Consider the following 18696-nt stretch of genomic DNA (forward strand, 5'->3'; position numbering starts at 1 on the left):
TACCCCTGCCTGGAATTTGCTGCAAGTCTGGCCCTGAGCCCATGAAGGTCTCCCAGGATCTCTGCCTGCATTGATGCACTCTGCACATGCCGCCTGGCAGCAAGCTCCAGGGGAGTCGTGCTACCAAGGACTCCCCCAGGAGCTCTTCCCTCCCATAAAGGGGAAATCTGTGTTGCAAAAAAGGCTCCATGGCAAAGCAGTAGGTGTATTATCTTTCCTAGGCGATCTCCATGGGGCTAGGAATGGGATGCATCCCTGTGGATATCTTTTTGGGGCCCTATGTAGCGGGGAGGGAGACTGAACTGTGAAGGCAGCTGAGCTCCTCTTCTCAGCACGAGGGGAGAGAGTCATGTGTGCAGCGTCCCCTCCATCTTGAGATCTTGGGGCCATGCCACATGTGGCCCCATGTTAGGTCAGTGTGTGGATTTGCTGTGACTTAAAGCTAGTGCTGAGTTCTGTGCAGTTACGCTGGATTGATGCTACTGTAACTGAGCTCAAGGAGCTCTGCAAGGCATTGAAAAAGCACTTCAGTGTGCCTGGGCATCTTCAGGTGACCTCTTCTAAAGCGGAGATGCTTGGAACCAGAAACAGCAGCAAGAATTTTGAAAGGCAAATAACATTTCTGGTCTGTTTCTTTTAGAAGTAAAAAAAAAATCAATTACTTCTAAAAATATACCCTCCACCTCTGTTTCCTGGTCTGTACGTCTCTCTTCAAATCAAGTGTAACCTTTTACACAGAGCCCTCCCTGTTTTGGGCTGCTGTGTTAGCATCAGCTTTCCAAAATTACCCTGCTACGGACACGAACTGCACACTGACTCCTTCGGGGATGTGTTGCAAGCTGCCTGGAGTATGGTTTATATAAATTCTGAACGAAAATATAGAAGAAAATGTGCTTGGGGTGGGAGCTGCTAAAACGTGCAGCAGCAGCAGTGTGTAAAACAGAAAAGATTCTGCTTCAAGCATGCTGGGCATACTGCGTTTACCCAGCTTGCTGTGAAACATCCAACTTCCTGAAAGCTATTTTAGGCTGTCTCTAATCTATCCATTTTAGGTATTTCCAAGGCCTCATCACCTGCTATCTAAGTACTGTCTGCTTGCTAATGGCACAGAGTATTTTGTATCCAGTTAAAATGCAATGTATAGAAAAGAATTTGTCAGCACAAATCTTTCCCCACCTACCTCTTGAGTAGTGCTTAGATTTGAGTGAGGAGACTATGGTAACTAACAAGGAGTTTCAGAGTAGCAGCCGTGTTAGTCTGTATCCGCAAAAAGAACAGGAGTACTTGTGGCATCTGAAGAAGTGGGCATGAAAGCTTATGCTCAAATAAATTGGTTAGTCTCTTAGGTGTAACAAGGAGTTGCAGTCAGTGTGCTCTGGGGTCACAGATGCACAAACAGGAATTTTGAAAGTTCAGTTCCTCCCTCAGTCCAAACCAATTTCTAATAATCTTTTTTTATATTTTTTTAAACTCATTGGTGGCATTCTTTGCAAATGTGGCTGCCTGTTTCATAAGCCCTGTAATTCATTGGTAATGACTCTGGGTAAGTAGTCAATTATATTGAGAAATTTCTTATACCTACAACAAAAAGATTAAAAGAAATGCTCCCAGCACTTTAGCATGCATAAGTAGTTGGTTATTAGTTGCCTAGTTACCAAAGACCTGCATTAGGTTTCCATTTAGAGAAGTAGTGCTGAATGTAAAATCTCAACCAGTTTTCTTCCATCTCAGGTAAACTTGATCTCAAACTAAACAAACATTTAATTTAATGCAGTGTTTCAGTATCAGAATTGTTCTCAGTTTAAAATAGCCCATTTACTTTGTCTGAGTTTATTTGCTAAAGATAAGAAATTGCTTTTTTACACACACTCAAATATTTTTATCAGTTTGGGATGATAGGACACATGGTTGCATTTCATTTAATGACCCAGTAAACTAAAATGTATAGATTATTAATGATTTTTTATTGAATATAGCTTGGCACAAAAAAAAGCCATCTCAAACAGGAGTTAAGTTTGAAAGTACGTTAGCATGTCTGAGACCCGAATGTGAAAGTCCTTACAAGAATGTTGTAGACACTACAAAACATACATTGGAAAAACAGGAAATTCTGAATGAGATTTAAACTTAAACACAAACCTTTTGTACCTTCCCGGGAGAGGAAGGGAATCAGGTTGGAAGTTAAAAGGAGAACAAAGGGAGGCACATGGTTACTCCCACCTTTCATGTTACTTTCATTGTCAAATATTCCCATTTTATATATCTATCTCATCCATTCATTTTTTTTTTCCAGATGTTAAACCATCTAACATTTTGGTAAACTCTAGAGGTGAAATCAAGCTTTGTGATTTTGGTGTCAGTGGACAACTGATAGATTCAATGGCAAACTCGTTTGTTGGGACACGGTCCTACATGTCAGTAAGTACAGCTCTTTTAGCTTTGAGTTTACTATGCATCGTGGTATAGTTTTTGGTGAAATCACTACTGCCGTTACTACAGTTATTTACAATTATTACTCATTGCCTCACTGAAGTATTCAAGTATCACATCAAAGTTCAAAAATGGATTTGTTGCAATGCGTGACTTATGACTTGGAGTCTTCTAACATTGCAAAAGAGATGCTGATGCACCTGCATTGCAAAATCCAATCAGCTAATGCTTTGGAGTTTTGTGTACATGCATCTGCAATAAAAGCGTGTAGAGTTTGTTCTCCTTACACAAGTCTTTTTCCCTATCCCACCCCCCAAAATTTCTCACAGTTGCTACAATTGCGAGGCTAGGCAAGATGCTGTCTACACAAGTGCTTCTACCATTGCTATCATAGGGTGAGTTATAGTAACAGGGGGAAAAGGTTCATGTAGACAAGGCTTAGTGCAGGGGTGGGCAAACTACAGCCTGTGAGCCGGATCCGGCCCGCAGCGCCGCCGGCACCACGTCCCTGTGGCCCCCGGGCAGGGGGGCAGAGGGCTCCATGAGTTGCCCTTGCCTCCAGGCACTGCCCTCCGCAGCTCACGTTAGCCGGGAATGGGGAACCGCGGCCAATGGGAGCCTCGGAGGAGGTACCTAGAGGCGTGGCAAGGGCAGTGCACGCAGAGCCCTCTGCCCCCCTCCCCCAGGGGCCACAGCGCTTCTGGGAGCAGCGCGGTGTGGGGCCAGGGAAGGCATGCAGGGAGCCTGCCCTGGCCCCAGTGCGCGCTGCTGCCGCCACCCTGGAGCCGCTTGAGGTAAGCGGTGCCAGGCTGGAGCCCGAACCCCTCCTGTACCCCACCCCCCAACTCCCTGCCCTAAACCCCCTGCCTGCACCTCGCAATCCTGCACCCCAACTCCCTGCCCTGAGCCCTGTGCCACACTCCGCACCCCTCCTGCACCCCAACCCCCTGCCCTAAGCCGCCTGCAGCACTCCGCATCCCAACCCCCTGCCCTGAGCCCCCTCATGCACTCCGCACCCCTCCTCTGCCGTAATCCCTTGCCCTTAACCCCTTCCTGCATACCGCACTCCCTCCCGCACCCTAACCCCCTACCCCGGCCCTGCATACAATTTCCCCACCCAGATGTGGCCCTCGGCCCAAAAAGTTTGCCCACCCCTGGCTTAGTGGCTAGTGTGGGACTACCTTAGTGGGTGTTCTCTTCTGAAAACTAGTATTCAGGAATAATGTGCTATTTAAAGAAGCACTGTGTATCATGCGGCAACCAGCACGAACATGAATTGTGGATCTCTTTCACTCTAATGTATGATGGTATTTGTCAGTTTAATGCAGATTCTATTAACTCATAAAGCTAGGGCTTTCAGAGTTTCTTCAGTAGCTATGAAATTGAGGCTGGACCTAAAAACAAAGAGGGGGGGGGAAAGGTATACTGCTCATTCTACTCAGAATGGATCCTGCTTTTCAGGATGCTATCTTCTCCATTTGTCATCTGAGGTGGGTGTCCGATTAGAAGTGAACCAGCAATTTATGTTGCAAACTTGAGATTTGTGGGTGCTGTTAAACAGCAAAAAATTGTCACAGCTCCTCACTTTTTGCCCTGGGCGCTGGTGTTTTTTGTTTTTATTTTTCTTCAGATCAGGAACACTTGAGGAACAAAAGTGTCGCATAGCTTCAGTTTCCACTGACATGTCACTTCCACAGGTTGAAGGTCTAGCTTGGTCCCGCGGCATTGTATTTCAAAGATCAAATCATGGTGGTGAATCTGCTTGTTCTCTGTAGTAGTTCATTCTTTTGCAGGCAATTACTGATATTGCACAGTGTCTCTCTTGGCACTGTTTTTCAAACTACGGGCGAAAAGGCTTTGCTGGACCATGATCATTTTGCAGGCAACACCTGATTTTGATGTCTCAATACAGTGAGATTAACTTGGAGCTATTTTCTATCTCCTGTCCACTACACACCGTTCTGATGCACTTAGTGCCCTAAAGGTCATTTTCATGGCTGCTGCCTGCTACGTCTCATTCATTCACTTTTGTTTTTCATCTAATACTCTAGCAAACTCTAGAATGTATCCCCCTTTGGATAGTTATTCTAAAAGGGCTTTGGCTCCAGCTCAGGTGGGACACTGGAGAAGGTCTAAGCAGAAATAGTATGTGGTTAATAAAATACCAATTACACTTGTCATAGTGGTTCAAAGTTGTCATTGGTTAAAGGGTTTAATGGCTATAGACCACTCTGACATCCTATAGGAATATGAGACTGTTAACTCAGTTTTCAAGGTATGAGTGCCTGAATGTGTTCATTCGAGTCTTTGCTCTTCTGGAGAACTTGAGGCTCAATAAAGAGGGGGGAAAAGGGCAAGATGAAGTTTTGTATTGAGCCTTCTCAAAGAAAAACGTATATGGGAACCACGTGGACTAATTTTATATACTAAAACTACAAGAGGGAGAGTGTTTTCAGTCTTTACCACTGTGGTTTTTTTTTTTTTTTTTTTGGCCACACAATACTAATAAAGCAAGTGCAGTAACTGACTGTATATTTCAGTCTGTGTTTTTCACTTTATACACTGTTCTCATGGACATCTTGAGAACCTTTTCAAGTGATTTTTGTTGGAATGGCTGGACTAGTTAGTGTGACTGTACCTGAAATACATGTTTCATTTCCCCAATGTGTGATTCAATTTTAAAAAACAAAACCATATTTTTAGTTGAAGACGTGCCATCTGTTAGAGAGGCTCCTACCTACATACTTCCCACTTGCTGAAAGGGTAGGTTGGCATGAGTGTGTATACCATGTATATTGCATTTTTTAATCTTTACATGAGATTTTTTTTCTCTTTGTCCCTTCTGTGCTCTAAGCTTTCCTAGGCAGAACACAATCCCAATAACATTACATTTCAACATCTGAATGGTTTTGAATGTGCCCATCCCACATGGAAACTATTTGAAATATTTTCCTACATTGTTTTCACACTTGTCAATAAAGAACTCCAGGAAACCTACACATTACATTTTACAAGCCGAACATATGTTGGAATAGGACAGACTCTCATTTTTGAAAAACCTTTCAAATAATTTAAATCTGTTTTCTTCAGAAGTAAATTAAGTATTTTGAAAAAGAAACATCTGAAATTGGAGTTTATTGTTGCATAATAAGTACATTCTTCACAGTGATAAGTTTTTCCTTTTATTTAAAAAAACTTAGTTGAGTCATTGAAATTGTATAAGAACAAATATTTTTAAATAATATTTTAATATTCATGACCAAATGCTAACTGTTTGCCTATTCCATTAACTACAGGAGCTGTGGTACATATTTCACCTCTCCTGAGTCATGCTATACAGCCCACAGTTGGCAAATTACTCCTTTGAAATACAGTAAATAGATACGCACCAATGTGTTCAAGCCCCAGTTTCATTGTGTCACAGGAAAGTTGGCCTTTTAAGGGGTTCAGGGTCCAGCTTCTGTTCTGTGCCTAGTTTCTGCCCAGAGCAGAGGCATTCTGGGACTGGGTATGGGAACTGTGGGCTATGCAACAGTGCAATGGAAAGCCAAGTGGAATTTAAGGCTTTTGCAAAATGCACTACTGCACAGTCTACAGTTTCCGTGTGGCCCTGGAGAGCTAAGGCAGGGGAGGTAATATCTTTTATTGGACCAATTTCTGTTGGTGATAGAGACAAGCTTTTGAGCTTACACAGAGCTCTTCTTCAGGCTTGGAGAGCTGTCCGTCTCAGATTGCCTGTCTTCCGGACAGAAATCTGATGTAGGTAGAGGCTGGACCTTGAACCTCCTTAAAAGGCCAGCTTGCCTTGTGACATTTAGAAAATCTTTAACGTTTTCCCCTCTTTCTTTCTTGAGGAAAGGGGTGAATCCTTGATTGCCCCAAAATAACTTTGATTTTCTTATTTTTTCAATTTACATGTGAGTTCTAGCAATGAATTCTATTGCAATACTAAGATACTAGCTCAAACACTAGTATTTTCTTTTGCAAAAAGTAGTAAATCACCATTAACAAAATGTTTTAAAGGTAAATTTCTATAAATTTAACTGAATTGGGTATCTGAGTTGTGCTACTGACAGTTAGTGATTCAATTCAATGTTTATTTTTAAATTGTGATGAAATTGTAATGATGGTCTTTAATTGTTAAAGATCCAAAGTACCTGAGGTTTATGGGACTGATGAGAGTTCAGATTCCAGACACTTTTAAAAAGTCAGTTATGGACTCCTTGACTGCCATAATGATTTTTTAAAAAGTCATATTCATATGCTCAAGTGTTTATTTTATCCATCACTCTTTCCAGGTTATTGCACTGTGTGATTTTCTTACTACTTACAATGTTTTGGCTTTTCTTTTCGTAGCCGGAACGACTCCAAGGTACTCATTATTCAGTGCAGTCAGACATCTGGAGTATGGGATTGTCACTGGTAGAAATGGCCATTGGCAGATACCCAATTCCCCCTCCTGATTCCAAGGAGCTGGAGCTGATGTTTGGCTGCCCTGTGGAGGGAGACTCTCCAGTTTCTGAGACTTCACCCAGGCAAAGAACACCTGGCCGACCAATGAGCTGTAAGTGACTGATGCAGTGTAGCATGTGAAAGCTGGATGGGTTTGATGGGAAGAATACATAGCCCAAAGGGGGGGTGGGGGGAGGAGGAGAAGAGGGAAAGCCAGATTCATGCTGTCTCCTTCCAGCTTCATGGAGATCCCAGAAAGAAGCGATTAGAACTTTGCTGCCTTTGTCAAACAGACCTGTGCCTGTACCCTTCTCCAATGGGACAGTGTGTTTGAAAGAGCAAAACCGTAGTATTGTCAGACTGAATGTATTTCTACCTTATTTTTCAAACAGTCTGGTTTATTTTTCAATATATATCATCCATTTGTAGCTTATGGACCAGACAGCAGGCCTCCAATGGCAATCTTTGAACTTCTGGACTACATCGTCAATGAGGTAAACAGCTGTTTACATCTATCAGAACTCCCTTTTAAACTGTTAATTCAAGATTTTGGGGTCCATATTTTTTTTAAGTGTATATTGTAAACCAAGCCTCTTAGTTCTCTTTAAAAACACAGTGGACCAAACTCATCCCTGGTGCAAATGCACTGGCTTGAATGAAGTTATTAGAGCCCTGCGCGGATACAAAATTTGTATCCGCATCTGATCCACAATCTGCAAAAATGGTCTGCGGATATCCACGGATATAAAGCTGATATCCATGGATTTGCAGGGCTCTAGAAGTTACACCTGGGATAAATTTGGCATAATCTATTGCAACCGAAGATCAGGCTTTAAATAGGTCTGTGGCTTTCCAATGACACATGTGGTTAGGAGAGAGGATGGCAAAGAGTAATATCAAGTGCCTGCATAACTATCCCTGTCTTTGTTTTACCGCTATAATTGTTGTCTCTGAATTCCCCAACTACAGCTAAACTCTCATAATTCCAGTGCTTGCGTCTTTATTGCATCATCTTCTATGTGCTGGCAAGGGCTGACCTGCCATAAAGAACAAGAGAAATCCCAGTACCAAGGGATCAACAAACTACTAACTACCAAAGTCAAAGAAATTAAATATGATTACTGGTGATTCATGTATAGGCATTTCTAGGACACTCATAATTACCAGTCAGCATTGATGTTTGGTTCTCCTTGAGTACTAGATTTTACCTGGGTTACTGTTATGCTACTGCAGGGGTTCTCAAACTGGGGGGTCGGGACCCCTCCGGAGGTCACGAGGTTATTACACGGGGGGTCGCGAGCTGTCAGCCTCCACCCCAAACCCCGCTTTGCCTCCAGCATTTATAATGGTGTTAAACATATAAAAATGTGTTTTTAATTTATAAGGGGGGTTGCACTCAGATGCTTGCTGCGTGAAAGGGGTCACCAGTACAAAAGTTTGAGAACCACTGTGCTACCGCATCTGTTTCTAAAAGACAGAACTCCTCTCATGCTCTTATTTCAGAGAGCTTTACAATACCTCTCCTGGGGTCAGTCGAGCAGCCTTAACACTGGGTGTCATTGCAGAATCTTGCGCTTTGGACTGAAAATGAGGATGTTAAAACATCAAGGCTGATATTTCGCTTCAGCTCTTCTTCCTAGCTGCATTGAGTCTTCAGACACGGGGCTAGAGAGTGGCATTATTATGGATACAAATGAACGTGTGTGTGCGCGCACACTTGCATTTTCATCCTCCTCACATATAAAATGCCTTCTGTCTTTTATAAGCGTTTACTGATGTTTCATGTTTGTAATCCATTAGCTATATATATAAAAAAGTTTCAAAATCTGACTTGCTGCCAAGTCCATGACCCCTGCAAACACTTCTCATTCCATAGTAAATATGAGTGCACATGCATTGCCATGGAAACACTAAGTATATGTTTTCATTCTTGAAATACAGCTGGTTTTGCCTTACTTAATACATTAAGGCCCTGACTGTGCAAACACTTACACTAGTGAGTAACTTAATGCACAGGAGTAGCCCTATTGAACTCAATGGGCCTACTCTTATGCACAGTTACTCACATGTGTAAGTGTGTAGATTTAACTCTAATCCAGTAGTTAACAACATGGAGGAGAAGGCAGTGTCTACCCACCTTTACATAAAATAACTCTTATCTTACCAAAATGCTTGGATTTTAGCTAAAGATTTTTAATTCAGAACCTGACTGTACTAATTCCCTGTGGCAGGATATTTAAATTAGGCTAGAAATGTTATGCAAATAAAGATATGTAAATGGCCTCTCCCCCCACCCCTAATGGAGGATGGCAATAGATACAAATTGAATTAGACCGTACATACTTGCTGTAAGCCTGCTTGAAGCCCTCATTGTTGGCAGCTATCCATAGACAAATTAATGTGAGCTGTGCATGGTGCTTACCAGCATCTGGGTCCGTCATCGGCAGGTAAAATTTCCAGAGAAGGGAACTGCGGTGAGGAGCATATGGCTAACATGGCGACATTACAGTGTTCATTTGTAACTTTTTAAAAACAGACTCTTCCTTCTGTTTAGTAATGCAGGTGGGAGTGCTTTCTTCTTTTAATAAAGACGCTCAATAAGTTAATATTGGACTATGGCATTAATCACTGCCTATCATTAGGCACAGCCGGGAGTAGCCCCACCCTAGCGAGAGACTCAGGAAGCCTCTGGTTATATGTGTCACATGGACTCATCCTAGGCAGGGTTAGAAAACACAGAACTTAAAACGGCAGCATCTTGTCTACCTGAGCGCTCCTTATTTGGCTGCCATCGGCGGAGCTGTACCAGCTGTGGCAGGAAATGTGAGGGAAGAATCCAGTGTAAGCAGGTGCAACTTGCATTCCCTTCTGCAGCCAGCCAGTTCTGATGGCCATTGTGGACTTGGGGCGGAGCTTTGGCCCCACCTCCTTTGCAGAGACTAGTGCATGAAGCAACACTAGCCCTCAGAGTTCATGGATTCACGGAGCACAATGACTCCACTGTACTGGGTCACAAAGTGGAGAAGCTCTTTTCCTCTTCGCCTGGGCTCTCACAGGAGGTGGGGAAAACGTCTCTAAACGTTCAAATGGAGAGTGTCCCAGTTTGTATAATACGCAATATGGTAACATTTCCCCTTAGGCCAGCTGTCCCCGGGGCACCTATAGTTCAGCCATTGCTAATGACATTCCAAAAATTGGCCAGTGTTTGATTGTAAAGTGCAGTAGGATAGCAGGTTTCCTCTCTGAAATCACGTGTCAGCGTATCTAATCTCCACTGGTCTGAAAGCCAGAGTCATCTTGTCCTTGCTCCAACGCCTCAGCCATGAAGGACAGCACAGATAGTGTTGCTGTTACACCACTGGGCCCAACAAGCTATATACAGACTTATAACACAAAAATAATCAACTCCTTGAGATGTAAGAGCATCACTCATTCCTTTTGCTTTAATCTACCATTGATTTCATTTCCAGCCTCCTCCAAAATTGCCCAGTGGTGTTTTCAGTCCTGAATTTCAAGATTTTGTGAACAAATGGTGAGTGTTTTATGAGGTGATTAAGCTTCCAGGGGACCATATGTGGGACATCAGTTTTGCTTTTAGTCAGAAAAATGTATTTGCTTTAAAAGGATCTCAAAGCTAAGAGATTAGTTCTTTCTTCAAATGTGAATGCTGCTACTTTGTGGAGCTGTGAACAAATGTTTTCACGTAGTCAGGACTCGGTGGTCTTTATGTAATGTCAACTGCAAAAGGGAATACAGTACAAACTTGGGGCCTGATCCTGTAAACTGTTACTGCTGGGTGTAGTGCTTACAGCCATAAGTAATCCTATTGAAGGCTTGCAGGTTAGGAAGCGCTATACCCAGCAGGTAGGGGTGCAGAATCAGGTACTAAATCATCCACACTTTTAGTACTTGGTCCTGTCTCCCCACGGTGATTATTTACACTAGAACTTTCCCCAGTTATGCAAAACTTGTGTCCCCTGTGGGCACTCCAATGATCAAACTTGTAGTGAACTGGGTGTTTTCTGTATGGATTCATTTCCTATGGAAATTTTACACCTGAAAAATTACGTTTAATTTTTAACATATTTAACAAACCCAAAATCTTATTTCTTGGGGCTGAGGTGTCTTGACTGACTGGAGCTGCAGCATTTTCAGCTCCCGAGGGGAACAGGGGACATTTACAAAACACACAGTCCCACCAGCCCCTTCCAGCTGGGAGGCTCAAAAGGGGTCCCCCCCCCTTGCTCCTTCTCAGTCAGAAGGATGATGTTGCGGGAAGGGATTTTCAGGCCTGGCAACATCCATATTTTGCAGACTGAAAATTCAGTTTAACACAGAAATCACAGGAATCCTTTCCAGCTGGGTTCCTGTCATGTATTCCTGCCCCCACAAGAACACACATACAGCACAACAACCAGGATAATTTCATATACGAAGTTACAGCCTAGAGTGAATTTTACTACCCCTTTATGAACACCTAAAAAAAGGTAATTGCTTAGACCCTTAAATGTATATAGTAATGCACTATAATGCTTAGAGGTGCAATAAGAAAAACTTAGCTAGGACACTGAAAAAATTTTCAGCACAACCTGCTGGTAAAGCGTGTCCTTGACAAGAGACAATTACTCAATACTTTTGACATTTTCTATTAACATTTTATGTTTTCTTAGCTTAATAAAAAATCCAGCCGAGAGAGCAGATTTGAAGCAACTCATGGTGAGTCAAAGCTCTTTGCTCAGTTATTAAGAGATTCTGGTCCGTATTAGATAACCCAGTACTGTAGCTCTATGCGGTTTGGTCCTTCAGAAGAGCCCAGGTAGAATTCTCAGCTCACCTAAGCAAAGAGGAAGGCAAAGATTGGTGTAAGCCATCTCTTCACTTGTTGCGACCCTGTGGCCAGCAGGGCACCAAACTGGCTCCTAGCACAAGTTAGTTTGAACAGTCTCCTAGGGAAAATTCTGCCAGCCTGGGATTGGTGGATGGCATCCGGCTCCAGCGCTATTCCTTCCTGCCCCAAGAACAGCCCCCCCACCTCCTCGGCCAGGAAGAGTTGACACAAAAGGTGGCTATTTCAGGATTCTCCCACACTGCAAGAATCCTCAGCTTACCCTATAAAGGCAGCTTTAAGGTCACTGCACTATTCTAGTGGGTCACTGCGACCTTAGCAGGACTGAGGATCCAGTGAGCTGTTTTAGGTCCTTAATTTGGGTGATGATAGGTTGTGTCATTTTTTTAAAACTAGTATCGTAATAGAAACATCTTTCTGATATTTGTTAATTACAATGAGGACAGATTATTTACCTCTTAAACTTCCCTTTCACTATTTAAATGAGCTGCAAACAGAATGGTCTTTGCTTTAATTTAGTAATTAAATTAATAAAATATATTGGTTATCTTCAGAGGAAGAGACAGTAAGTGCATGTTCCTTTATTGTGGCTGGTCATTATCTGCTGGAACATCTTGGACTGTTTTGGGGGAACATACAGCTTCCCTTTTTTTTACTGTCAGAGTATTTTTAGAAGAGCTAACATCAAAGGATGTAGCGAATTTGCAGCACATGGTCCCTAATCCTGCAAGTTACTCTGCTTGGGCAGACTCCATTCACTTTATGCAAAGTAACTTGCAAGATCAGGGCCTCAGTCTGCAGCAGAAAGGGAAGATGAATTAAGACTGCCTCTCTCCCAATCGTAAATCATGGATGTGAAGAAGTAACCAGATAATTTCCACCACTTAATATAACAGAAATGTAGCACTATGTATTAAGGCATAATACTTAGTGCATTGTATGACTTTACCTATCTTGGATAATTGTGACTCAAATGTACTGCATACTAAGGTGATTGTCTTTGTAACCAAACACTATATATATGTGTCGCATGACAGTTGGAGTTCCTCAAGAATGTTTTGCAACACATATTGCTTCATTATATTAGTGTAGAAGACCTGAAAAATGAAATGAACTAATCTGTTCTAATCAGATCATGTTGAGTACAATGCAAAATAAAAGGACAAACAACATGAATGGTGAAAGTAAATTAGACTTTAAAAGTTTTATTTCCATGTTAATTATTTTTAACATGTTTAGTTGTTTTAATCTGTGTCCCATTATCTTGTTCTTTAGCTCATTCTCTTTCCTTCTGTCTCTTTATTATAGATTCATGTTTTCATTAAGAGATCTGAAGCTGAGGAAGTGGATTTTGCAGGATGGCTTTGTTCGACTATAGGCCTCAACCAGCCTAGTACACCCACGCATGCTGCTGGAATCTGAATATTGACAGCAAATCTTGTATTGTACATCTGTTAAAACAAGGCTATTTTGGTCTCATTTCTCAAGCTTGTATCTGTTCAAATATGTATTTCACCTCTTAAGGAAGGAAGTCTGTTCTAGCATGTGCCAAATCTTGTTTGTTTTAAATTTTTGTCCTAAATTAATTGGTGGTGTATTGGATTACTTTTACTGACCAAAATGTTTGAGATGTTGAAATTATAGTGCTTGCTGATTAAGTGAACTTGGATATTTTTTGTAATGGAAATCTCACTTTGGGTACTTAGTCCCAGATTGTTTGAGCTCTATCAGGATTCCTTGTAAGTTGGTGGTACTGTACTTCAATCATGCTTATCTAGTCTCCCATACAAGGTTGTTAGAGATCCTCCTAAACAATATTTGTCAAGCATGCTTTCGCTGTTATCAAAATGTGCATCTCAAAGTTAGTCATAATGGTTCTGATCTTGCTTTTGTGTAGAGAACTCTTGCCCGTTTAACTGGGAAGAGTCCTGTATTGCCATGAAACACAAGGCATCATGACTACTTTTAGACTTCTGTTTATATTTCTATATTTATTTTTAAATGTACTGTCATACTTGGGATTGTTTAGTAGTATGTCTCCTTTAATTGGTATTTTTTAAAAAGTAGCTTTTTTTTGAATGTCCTATAGACTCAAGAGCTAAAAGTGCATCAGACTTGCTTCCTTTTAACCCAACTAAAGATGACTTATGACAACTGTGTGTATAGTGTCTAAAATGTATGAAAATCCTTTTAATTACTTATTCTTTCAGATGGTTAGCAGTTTAAGCTCTTATACTAATAAATATATTATCAAGTAACTTCTTTAGAGGACGGGTATTTTTAAATTCTTCAGTGTAAGTTGGGAGTAATTGGAATTTAACTGACAGAGCGCACAGCTTTGTTGTAGAGTTGGGTGCACACATAAAATGAAGCAGCTGTTTAAATATCTTCAGGAAATAAGCACCTGTTTGATACTATTGTGTTACACAGGATTCGGCACGCGGCTCGCCAGGGTAAGCACCCTGGCGGGCCGGGCCAGTTTTATTTACCTGCTGACGCGGCAGGCGAGAAGCCGCGGCCAGCACATAGCTCGCCTGCGCCGCTTCTCGCCGCCCCCATTGGCCCTGGACGGCGAACCGCGGCCAGTAGGGGCCGCGATCGGCCGAACCTGCCGCGTCAGCAGGTAAATAAAACTGGCCCGGCCCGCCAGGGTGCTTACCCTGGCGAGCCGCGTGCCGAACGTTGCCGACCCCTGGTGTTACATAAACCCCTTCCAATTACCATAAGTGCACATAGGCCTTTTCTCCTCACTTTTCACTGTCTCATGTTGAAGTAAACTGGAATCCAATCCTCTCTTTTTCAACATACATAATGCACTCACCTGGGTCAGCTTGAAAAAGGAGTTCAATACTACCGTCTCTCTAACAGCATCACATACCCTATTTCTGAACAGAGCACTCTTTTCTTACACAGTAGGTAGAGGCTCAGGCCTTCAGTTTACATTTTGTCTCTAGCGCTGTGCTGAAACTGACAGAGCGCACAGCTTTGTTGTAGAGTTGGGTGCACACATAAAATGAAGCAGCTGTTTAAATATCTTCAGGAAATAAGCACCTGTTTGATACTATTGTGTTACACAGGATTCGGCACGCGGCTCGCCGAATGTTTCTCCTGTGTTTTGGTGCCAATGTGCACCGTAAGAAGTGTTGTTTACTCCTTCTCATAACAAGAACTAAGGGTGACTAAATGACATTAATAGGCAGCAGGTTTAAAACAAACAAATATTTCTTCACACAACACTCAGTCAACCTGTGGCACTCTTTGCCTGATGTTGTGAAGGCTAAGACTGTAACAAGGTTCAAAAAATAACTAGATAAATTCATGGAGGATAGGTCCATCAATGGTTATTAGCCAGGATGGGTAGTGATGGTGTCCCTAGCCTCTGTTTGCCAGAAACTCGGAATGGATCACTTGATGATTACCTGTTCTGTTATTCCCTCAGAAGCATCTGGCATTGGCCACTGTCAGACAGGATACTGGGCTAGATGGACCATTGGTCTGAGCCAGTATGGCCGTTCTTATAATCACATGTTCCTCTTGCTGCAGTTTGCACCTGCTGTGTGAAATCAGATGCTGGTTCAATTGTAGCATCTGGTAGGTAGGCAGTATCCCCTCTAATTCTGCCTGCTCCTGTGGGAGATGAGGGACTTTGTTTCTGCCCTTCTTTAGCCGGTGTGGTCAGGTGTTATTTTGCAAGTGTTGTCCAACAGTCTGATGTGTACCTTGACCCTGTATTGTATACACTTTACTGACCTCTCCCAAATTATGTAGCACAAACCCTGCATATGTGAGACTGGTGTGAGAAATACTATCCCGTGTAAACAAGCACAGACTCGCTAACTGAATCATCAGAAAACAAAACAAATAATGGACATTTGAGGGTACCATTTCCCCTTGTCAACTGGGTTTCTTGTTAAGAAGCCAGCTTTGACTGCTAAAAGCTTAAAGCAGTCCCTACCCCATTATGTTTTGTGAGGGTTGTTGCATGTTTAATATGTGCTCAGCTGTTTTAAAAATGTCCTTTTTCCAGAGGAAACTGTGTAGCCCTTTCTATTAGCCTCTGGTGCTATTCAGTGAGAGAGCATTCTGCAGAAAGACAGCAAAAACAAAAACCCCACCAAAAACCAAGTGATTGGGAAATCTTATGAGAACAGACTGTTTGAGATTTCTAGAGCTTTCTGGTTCCAGCTGGGCCAAAAACACTCAAGATAGCCTTTCTTGTGGTAATCACACATTCTGTTTCTGCAGCAACCCGGAAGTGCAGAGGCAGGTGAATTTAAAGATCACCCACACTTACAAACATTTGAGAAAGGTTTGTTAAGAGGAACGGGAAAAGATCTGGATCACTCTTTACCTTATCTGAACCTGTTTGGCCATCTGGACTCTGTTATAATCAAGGAATGATGGGGATAGAATAGGTATAAGATCAGTAATAACTTTCCCTGGAAGCAATTTTAAGAACAGCCTACACAGTCTTTCAAATTAATTTGACCTTTAAAAAATACATTGAAAAGTAGAAAACCTTTTGCGGTATACAAGATATACTATGCTTAAGCTTGGAAGGATTAGACTTTTTTCATCGGTAAGTGTCAAACAATTTCACCCTACACACAGATGAAAAAATATTTCCATTGATAATAGAAATTTACAGACAGGCAAAGTAAGAAAAATGCTGCTTGAGAACTTAGTTTGATTTAAGGATATTTAATTTGTATGTTTTGACATGTGATGTTCACAATCTGTGTTTTAACAGTTATAAAGCTTTAACTTTTTGAATCTCAATGTCTACTGTCATTCAATTTCCTTCAACTGAAAATTTAAATAGATAAAAATAGGAAAAAAATTCTTAAACATCTGTTGAAATTATTTTAAAAATTGATTCCTGCCAAGCCTACCTAGGTTTATGGTAAAAGCACTGACCGCTCTTGCCCAAGCTCTTATACACCTAGGCTGAAGTTTGGAAGAGCATCAATCCCATGGGGTTTTAAAAGCAAAGAACCAAACTAAAATTGGATCCCATTCTTGATATTACTCTGTCAGATAATTGTAGCTATGAACACCAAGTACATCCAGTACTGTCCAACTAGAGAGGGCCCAGTCAACACTGGCTGAATCAGTTAAACTCATTTTAGATTTGAATACTGTTCTATCCCGTTCAAGTTTATGCCACCCTCATCATCAAGTATCTGAGCACCTTCGATGTATATTATGATAAGTAAAATAAGCCATGTGACTTATTCTGTCTCAGCAAAGAAAATACTCTGAGCATATATTTTTTTAAGTTAGACTTTTTCTTTTGTATTAGTGAAGGCAAGGAAAAATCTGCCTTGGCCTTAGAATGGAAGGTGGTGAGGTTTATGGTAGGGTAGGTCCAGTGGGAGTTCATTCAGCAATCTTTGGCTGGCCCCAATGAAAACACTACTTCCTGCACAGATAACCTTTACCCTCTCTAGAGACACTTACATTGTGACTGAGGAGCAAAGATGTCGAACACAGTTCTTGTCCTGGAATTATGACTGACACAATATTCCTTGGGGAGCCAGTGTAGAGAGCTGAGGGCAAGTTTGATATGCTCACAGTAGCTGCACTGCTGTATTTTGTAATAGCTGGAGTTTCCTGCAGGCTGATTGCTTCATGGCCACATAGTTTGTATTGCTGTAGCCCAGCTGGGAGGTGACTAATGCATATATTATTGAGGGCAGGTAATCCACCACCAGAAGAAGATAGAGACATTTAAACAGCTGGGCATGGTAGCAAGCAACTCATTCTCAGGAAGAGCTTAGCATCAGCAAGGAATCCAGGAGCACTCCTAAACTGCAAACTGACTTGATCAACTGTGGATATGTATCATTAACCAAAGGAGACTGGACAGTGGCTGCAAACTCAGTGCTTTCCTCTGACATCAGCATCACGTGTCTTGCCTGGATTCAGCATCAACCAGCTTTTGTTCAGCCATGAGCTGGTCTCATCCAATCACTAACTTGCTGAAAGTGGCATTATTGTACATTGCAGAGAGAAGGTAGAGCTGTGTTCATCTGCATATTGTTGGCAATACAGTCCATGTACACATTGAGCAGAAGTGTACAAAGCATTGATCCTTGGAGGATACTCAAAGTAAGGCATTTGGTGGCAAAGGAGCAGCTTTTCCATCTCTAGGGCTTTGAGCCAATGCTTTCAGAAAGGACTCAAACCATTCTACCACGTTGCCCAGGACTGTTGTCATCCACCTCAGTTTCTCATGCTCAGCAAGATCAAATGCTGCAAAAGGAGGATGGCAGTCTGCCTCCATCCATCAACAGCATATCAGCCATCAGTACTGCTAATGCTGTATCCATCCACTCGCTCAAATCCAAACTGTCTGGTCCCACAGTACAAACCATGTTTAAATGGAGTTTAAAAGCTGTCCAGGCTAAGGTCCTGTCTCCAGTAGAAAACTATACCATATGTACAGTAGTAGTGGCCCAGAACTCTCAGAACACATAAATCCTATTTTGCCAACACTTATCCACACAGCCAGCAGCATGTTAACCACTTCAACTGCATATGGCCTCAGTGGAACAGTGGCAGGAGGCCTAATTGTAGCATGCAAGCTAATTTGCTAGTGTTGCTAGCATTAGCACCACAACTTTAAAAGCAAGCATGGGCTAAGAACAAGTGTTATTTAGACTTCATCAGGGCAAGGCTAACATGGTATAAAGTATGCCTTTAAAACGGTAGCAAGTGTGTGTAGACACTCAGCCAACAATAACATGTCATAATTGTCCAGAGTAGATGAGGCTTAAGGCTAACTGTTATAGAACATGTTTTGCCTTGAGTTTAGGCAAGAGAAAGGAGGGCAACAAGCGGTCGCTGTCTCAAGATATAAGGGGAAAGAGTAGGATCAAGTGCCAGCAAATATACTCACCTCTACAAAACAAAGGAATGACACAGGTCATGTCCCACAACCCTTACAAACTACGTGTGCAAGAGTA

At 42.0% G+C, this 18696-nt stretch overlaps 1 protein-coding gene across 1 annotated transcript in view; it reads left to right on the plus strand.

The window, feature by feature from the left end:
• Positions 1 to 13986, plus strand: part of MAP2K1 (mitogen-activated protein kinase kinase 1) — a 61404-nt gene extending 47418 nt beyond the window's left edge. Inside the window, exons 6-11 of the mRNA XM_024205532.2 lie at positions 2294 to 2418; positions 6787 to 6994; positions 7312 to 7376; positions 10353 to 10414; positions 11553 to 11598; positions 13037 to 13986. Coding sequence (XP_024061300.1) covers positions 2294 to 2418; positions 6787 to 6994; positions 7312 to 7376; positions 10353 to 10414; positions 11553 to 11598; positions 13037 to 13150 — 620 coding nt within the window. The 3' untranslated portion in view covers positions 13151 to 13986. The remainder of the gene's footprint in view (positions 1 to 2293; positions 2419 to 6786; positions 6995 to 7311; positions 7377 to 10352; positions 10415 to 11552; positions 11599 to 13036) is intronic.
• The last annotated feature ends 4710 nt before the right edge of the window (positions 13987 to 18696 follow it).

The sequence above is a fragment of the Terrapene carolina genome, unplaced genomic scaffold (assembly GCF_002925995.2).
Source record: "Terrapene carolina triunguis isolate 2854851 unplaced genomic scaffold, T_m_triunguis-2.0 Scaffold67, whole genome shotgun sequence".
NCBI lineage: Eukaryota > Metazoa > Chordata > Testudines > Emydidae > Terrapene > Terrapene triunguis.